Here is a 7500-nt window from a genome sequence, read left to right as displayed (position 1 = left end):
TTTGTAAAAAAGTTGTATATGTGGCTTGGCTTTGATCGGCGAGGAGAGCATAAATCAGAGGTACTGTACGACTATTTTGCAAAGCGTGAATAGTATATAGTTGGGCAACAATCTGAGGAACTGCTTTAAATGTTCCTTCTGTAAACCAATGAAGAGATGTTGATAGCATTTCTGCCTTTTTATACATGCCGAAAATTAAAATTCTTGGCTTGCGCTCATCAACGGAGTTGTGCGAATTATGAATAAAATTTTGTCCATCGATGGTTCTTTTATACTGTTCTTCAAAAATCAGCTCTTGTGCATTTAATGGGAAAGGTAGTGCGACGTTAGCTTTTTGTCTTTGGCGTCTAATATTACGGTGCAAGTGATGAAGAGATGGCATTTTAGTTGCTGTTTCTTTACTTAAACCTATAACTGCACGAGAGATTAATTGATGGAAAGTTTCTTGCTAACTTTCAGCATGTACTTTAATCTGCGCAACAGCAGCAGCAGCTTCATACTTTGCAGAATCGGGCGCATGCGTATGGGTGTAAAGTCTTCCAGCAACTTCATTTTCAAGTATTTTCACTTTTGCTTTGCATGCTGCCTTATATCTGCGTTGTTCATATTCTTTTGATACAACACCATGTGCTAAATCCTTTTGCTTGACATACATATAACCTTCAAACACTAATTTGTCACGTCCTGTTTCACTCTTTATGAACTGCATGCTCATGGGTTGTGGACAAAAAAAAAATCCTAATTTCACCAGGAATAAACGACTTTACAGTGTAATAAGTCTAACAGAATGAATCCCTGACACGATGAAGCATAAGCTTAAATACTGTTCACTGGGAGAGGGTAAGCTCTTCTAAACTCTAAAATGTATAAAAACTTTGGCAGAAGGTTTAATATAAATCCGCTTATCGTCTTAAAGGTTTAAGTTTTGCAAATACAAATAGTATATACAATATATTATATAACAACACAGAGATTTTATACTATTAAATTACGAGAAAAAAATTTAGTGACAGAATGTTTAATACAGATCCACTTATCGTCTTGAAGGTTTAGATTTTCCCGATACAAATAGTATATAACAACACAAAAAAATTATATTATTAAATTACGAACAATATTTAGTGTATATCATTCAAATGTCAACGGAGGAAATTGACGTCAAGGGGTAATTGTCCTAGGGGGTAATTGTCCTCGGAGGCAATTGACAACGGGTGGAAATTGTCCCGATACGTAAGTGTGTGTGTGTGATTCACCGTGGTCTTGGATCACATGTTGGTCTCGTGATCGACAGCTATTTCCCTCCCGGAAGAGAGCTCAGAGCTCATATATGACCGATCTATGGGTAATGCTGTGACCTTACACGCACACACACCCTCAACTCCCCGCTCACTATAGTTGGAATAACGACCCGCAGTGCAGCGATACTGAAATTATTTCAGCCTTGGGTGGGAGTCGAACCCGGGCCGCCGTAGTGGTAGCCAGGAACTCTACTACTGCGCCACGAGTTTTGTGTGTCTGTGTATGTGTGTGTGTGTGTGTGAGTGTGTGTGTGTGTGTGTGTGAGTGTGTGTGTGCGTGTATGTGAGTATGTGTGTGTGTGTGTGTTTATATACATAGTAGTTCATAATATAAATGTACACCACGGTTTATATAAATTGAATAATTTCATGTGTCAACAAATATGTAAATCTTAAGTGGCTTCATATGACCTCGAGACGCCCCCATCAATCTCCATGGAATCTAACCTAAGGTTTAGTTTGTCCTCTACGTCACTCTAGGAGGTCCTAAAGCGGGACTGACGTCTCACCTTATTACCTTACTGCATTCCTCTGTGGGTGCATATATATATATATATATATATGTATATATATATATATATATATATATATATATATGTATATATATATATATGTATATATATATATATATGTATATATATATATATATGTATATGTATATATATATATATATATATATATATGTATATGTATATATATATATATACATGTATATATACAGTATATGTATATATATATATACATATATATATATATATATATACATATATATATATATATATATATATATTGTAAGGGAAAATCGCCACTTAATGTTCTAAACAACCAGCCCTCTTAAATTGCGCACAGTTCGAGTGCGCTTCGAAGTCTTACTCGAAACGAGCTGTCACGTATGACGACCGAGGTTACGTGCTTCCCGGACAGACATGGTTTTATCAGAGAGAACTTGGTGACTGCACCTAGTCCACTATCCCCCTCCCCTCTCTCCACTCTAAAACTGGCGTGATACATCGACTGGACGTCGTTTGTCTCCTACTTCGCCTTCCGCCCTGCCAGAGTCGTCATCGCTCAGCTCCAAAACCCTGATCTTCGACCGAAGCTTTCTACGAGTAATTTAAGTGTATACTGTGGAGTCAATTCGAGTGAGCTACGACCAAACTGACCTAAGGTCAAACAGTTGGTGTTGTTTTTCCCTTTTCCTGAAATTGATTTGACAGTGCATTGTGGAAGGACCAGAATTATAAACTTCCAGTGCAGTCCTGTGTTTTCTTACGTGTCCTACGAGACTATACACGAACCGAGAGTTCTGAAGCAGGCAGTGGTGGTCCGCACCTAGTTTCAGAACTAAAGGACCTAATTGGTCCTTTACATGTGGCGACCTTGCCAGGATTGTAGACTCGTAACGACTCGTAAGGTTGGTGATTTGTCTGTTGGCACCTTGAGCGTGCAAACCGTTCATTTGAATTTGTTTAGAGTGATTTCTGTCGTCTTGACACTCTCTCGACTGTGGTCGAGGCACCTTGAACATGCAAATTGTCCATTTAAACTGTCGTTTCGAGTGGTTTCTGCCATATTAACAATTTGCTCGACTATGGTTGTGGCACTTTGAGCGTGCAAACTGTCCATTTAAGTTGTTTGTCTTTCAGAGTGATTCTAGCCACCTCGGCACTTCGCTCGACTGTGGTCGTGTAACCGTGGGTTAGGTGCGGTACCCCCCCCCCACTTGGTCAGACTACGTAGTACTGTAGCAACGGAAGCAAAAAGCTCCTTTTACTACGTCATTTTTTGTTTAGTCAGTAGGGTTGTTTAGGACAACTAGTCCTTTCATCAGCTGGACGACCATAGTTTGTTCCGTACTGAAATTTTGGTGTATTTATATATTTTTTTAACTTTAGTTACACAACTTTTCCTCTGTACTTGACCTTAATTTGTGCTGTTTATTTATCTATTGTCTTAGTATTTTGTTAATCGTAGCCATACTCCCAAGAATGTTTAAGTTTACTTCTATCGAAGAACTCAAGGCCCAGGCTGAATCCATCGGTTTAAAAGGTGACGATATTGGCTGATTTGTTTTAAATTGAAAGGGATGAAAGAACCAAAGAACGCGAGCGAGAACAGGACAAAGAACAGTGAGAACACGAAAAGGAACAGCGAGAACACGAAGAGAAAGAAAAGAGGGAACAGCGAGAACACGAAAGGGAACAGCGAGAACACGGAGAAAGAAAAGAGGGAACAGCGAGAACACGAAGAAAAGATAGCTAAATTACGACATGAAAAGGAAATTGAGCTTGCCAAACTTACACCCGACTCCCGTAACCAGCCTTCTAGCCAGGACATCTTCGTCAAGCGGCCCGACCTCCCCACGTACCAAGAAGAAGACATAGCCTCGTACCTCTCCAGGTTCGAAAGGGTGGCAAACCTGCTCCAAGTTGAGGAAGATTCGCTAGCCGCCAGGTTGGGCAGCACATTAACATGTAAGGCTGCTGAATTGTATTCTACGTTTGATTTGGCAACGATAGGCAATTTTTCCCTCCTTAAGCAGGCATTGCTCACAGGATTTGACAAGACTCCCGAACGCTATAGATTGGACTTCAGGAACGACAAGATTCGCGTCGGGGAAAATTACCGACAATTTGCTATCTGTCTACGACAGCTATTCGACTGCTGGCTGGAGGCGTGCAAGGTCCCCCAGACATTCGAAGCTCTAAGACAATTTGTTGTCTTAGATCAGTTCCTTGCTTCTCTAATTCCAGATATACGTCTCTTTATCAAGGAACAGAGTGTAAATTCCCTAGAATCGGCGGTGGTAAAGGCGGATGAGTGGGCTTCCGCCCATAAGGCCTATCCGAAGCAGAATACTAACTATGCTTCCGGCGGGACTTCTATTCCTAGTAGGAGAAATAAGGTAGCCGAGTCTTTACCACCCTCTAACCATAACTCAGCCCATCACGATGCAAAAGCCGGTGCATTCCGTACATCCATAAGGTGTTTCAATGACAGTGAAGGACATCTTCGGTCTCGTTGTCCAAAGAAGCCTTGTGCAGTCAAGAACAAAGGAGCCCAATTTCACTTCAAGATAGGATTTTGCATGAGTAACAGGACCACCCCATGTTTCACCGTTGCAGGAACTATCAATGGCTCTTGAACTTCTACCATAGTCAGGGACACTGGGTGCAACTGTGTCCTGGTCTCCAAAGAAGCTGTCCCAGACCCAGATGTGTCCCTGTGCCCAAAGGTATCTGTATCAGACTTTTTGGGACGAGTTAACGAGTTTCCTGTTGTCCGCTGCTATATACGCTGTCCATACTACGAGGGATGGGTTGACGCAGTCAGAGCCCCTATGAAGTGCGCAAGCGTCTTGATCGGCAACGTTCCTGGGGCACGGGATCCTAGTAAACCTGACCCTTTTCCTTTCAAACCCCATGCTAGCTCTTTAGACACTACTACACATTCAACTCTTCCTACAGGCATGCAAACATCCATTGCCGCCGCTGCCCCTATCACGAAGACGGTCCCACCTCCTACATTAACTGAAGAGTCCACTTTCCAGATCAACGCTGTCGAGACTCGTAGGTCCAAGATGAAGAGAGTTCATCCTCTTCAGATGCCTGCCCTTCAACCCCTGTCCGTTACCCCTGAAGTGTTCTGTAGTCTACAGGAATCCTGTCCCACTCTGGCTGGATTGTGGGATAAAACAAAATCTGAGGAGATGGATCAGACAAAGAATGGTTCCTCCTTCCAGTATCTCAAGATAGGTGGTTTGCTGTACCGAAAATGCGTATTATCTACGCATGTTGAAAAGGTGGGTAAACTCGCCCTTGTTGTCCCGAAAGAGTGCCGACCTATCATTTTGTCTGTTGGCCATGAAAATCCATTAGCGGGACACTTTTCTCAAAGAAAAACTGCTATGAAGATAGCAGACAAGTTTTTCTGGCCTGGGATGGCAGTAGATATTCGTGATTTCTGCCGCTCGTGTGACATCTGCCAACGAATGTCGAGTAAGGGCAGAGTCAGACCTGTACCTCTACACCCTCTACCTATTATTACTGAACCTTTCTCCAGGGTAGCCATCGACTTGGTCGGTCCACTATCCCCACCTTCTGCAGAGGGACATCGTTACATTCTCACCCTCATTGACTTCGCCACGGGCTTCCCAGAGGCAGTTCCTTTGAAGGAGGTCGATTCCATATCTGTAGCCGAAGCACTCCTCATCATCTTCTCCAGAGTTGGCATTCTCCGAGAAATATTGTCTGACCAGGGAACACAGTTTACTTCAAAACTAATGGCAGAATTGCATAAGCTCCTGGATGTCAAGCCATCATTTACCACGCCTTTCCATCCGAGTGGGAACGGCCGCGTCGAGAGACTCCACGGTCCCTTGAAAGCTGCACTACACAAAATGTGTACTGAAAAACCCCGAGATTGATATCGGTATCTTGTCCCTACTTTGTTTGCCCTCAGAGAGATCCCCACCGATCGGACCGGATTTTCTGCTTTTGAACTTCTGTATGGAAGAACTGTAAGAGGGCCCCTCTCGGTACTTCGGGACTTGTGGGAGGACCGCAGCATTAAGGATGACGACCGCTCCACCTTCAGCTACGTCATCGAACTCCAAGACAAACTGGCAGAATCGGCTAAGATTGCTGCCCAAAACGCCGACGTTGGTACTGCCTGATACAAAGCTTATTTCGACGTCAGGTCCCAAGATCGCAAATTTCAACCCGGTGATGAAGTACTGATTTTGTTACCCAGCGATAAAAGTAAAATTCTGGTCGCCTGGAAGGGCTCTTACGAAGTACTAGAAAAGAGAGGTAAGGTGGACTATGTCATTGATAGCCACACAGGCCCCAAGTTGTACCACGCCAACTTGCTAAAAAAGTATTATCGACGTCCTTCAGTTGCATTTGCCGAACTTTTGGATGAACCCTCCACTATAGATGATAGCCCTTTACACAAAGAGCTGCCTTAGTGAACCAGAAGATTCCCGACTACCCGTGACCCCTGATGGTCAAACCGACGAAACAGATTCGAGGCCAAACGTTAATCCTAAATTGGAGGAGTATCAACAGACTTCCTTGGAAGAATTGGTAAGTGAATACAAAGAAGTTTTCTCGGACAATCCAGGTTGCACCTCGACTGTCGAACATGATATAATCCTTACCACTACCGATAGGATTCATATGAAGGTCTACCCTGTGCCTGTCCACCTTAAACCGCACTTTGAATCAGAGATAGAGCGCCTGTTCCAACAAGGTATCATCCAGAGATCGTCGTCACCACATTGTTCACCAGTCGTAATGGTTCGAAAGTCTGACGGCTCGTATCGCATGGCGATAGACTACCGCCAGCTGAACGCTGTAACTGTCTTCCACGCCGAACCTGTATGTAACATTGAAGAGGATTTGTACAAGTTTTCCGGCTCGAAATACTTCTCTGAACTGGACTTGTGCAAGGCCTATTACCAAGTGCCTCTTTCTGAAAGAGCCAAACCCCTGACCGCTTTCCCAACTCATCTCGGCCTCATGGAATTCTGTCGCTTACCATTTGGTCTTGCCACTGCATGCGCAACGTACATCCGCCTAATGCGTATTGTCCTTGCCGGCTTACCTAATGTCTCTTTCTATTTTGATAACATATTTGTTTATTCTTCAGATTGGTCTCAACACTGTACGGCACTTAGGGCTGTTTTGGACAGGATCAGGAGCCATCACCTCACTCTGAAGATTTCAAAGTGTCGTTTTGGATTCCCAGCCATCCAGTATCTTGGCTTCATATTGGGTGGGGATTGTCTACAGCTTCAACCAGACAAGGTAGAAGCTCTGTGTCGCGTACCACCCCCTTCCACCAAAAAGCTTCTACGTTCATTCTTGGGTATGGTAGGTTTCTACAAGATGTTTATCCCCCAGGCCGCTGACTACACTGGGCCTCTATCTAATCTGCTTAGGAAGACCGTCAGAGAACCTCTACCATGGACGGAAGAGCTCCAGTCCCTGTTTAATCACCTTAAGCTTGTATTATCTTCTAACCCTGTCCTCAGACTCCCTGACACTAGTCTAACGTTCGTCCTCCGTACGGACGCTTCTAATCATGGTCTCGGCGCCGTCCTACTACAATACCATCTTGACTACCCCCACCCAGTTGCCTTCGCCAGCCGGAAACTTCTCGACCGAGAGAGCAGGTATTCCACTATTGAACGAGGATG

The 7500-nt window shown here is 43.8% G+C and overlaps 2 protein-coding genes across 4 annotated transcripts in view; both read left to right on the top strand.

Annotated features, from left to right (window-relative positions):
- LOC143018945 (adenylate cyclase type 2-like) overlaps nt 1–7500 on the top strand; it is a 254319-nt gene that overhangs the window by 58724 nt on the left and 188095 nt on the right. The window lies entirely within an intron of this gene.
- On the top strand, nt 1015–5724 carry LOC143019101 (uncharacterized). Its single transcript, XM_076174800.1, has 3 exons — nt 1015–1047; nt 3619–4336; nt 4457–5724. The coding sequence occupies exons 1-3, from the start codon at nt 1015–1017 to the stop codon at nt 5722–5724; spliced, it is 2019 nt and encodes a 672-aa protein (XP_076030915.1).

Source organism: Oratosquilla oratoria, chromosome 36, assembly GCF_046742065.1.
Source record: "Oratosquilla oratoria isolate Oo_2021 chromosome 36, ASM4674206v1, whole genome shotgun sequence".
Taxonomy (NCBI): Eukaryota; Metazoa; Arthropoda; class Malacostraca; order Stomatopoda; family Squillidae; genus Oratosquilla; species Oratosquilla oratoria.
The sequence above is the reverse complement of the archived record's forward strand: the minus strand, read 5'-3'. Positions and strand labels throughout refer to the sequence as shown.

Bases quoted from the DNA above. Each gene is read 5' to 3' on its own strand.
- LOC143019101 (XM_076174800.1), top strand. From the start codon at position 1,015: ATGTTTAATACAGATCCACTTATCGTCTTGAAG. The intron at 1,048-3,618 runs GTTTAGATTTTC...TCCCGTAACCAG, and splicing joins ATCCACTTATCGTCTTGAAG to CCTTCTAGCCAGGACATCTT. The intron at 4,337-4,456 runs GTGCAGTCAAGA...CTTCTACCATAG, and splicing joins TCGTTGTCCAAAGAAGCCTT to TCAGGGACACTGGGTGCAAC.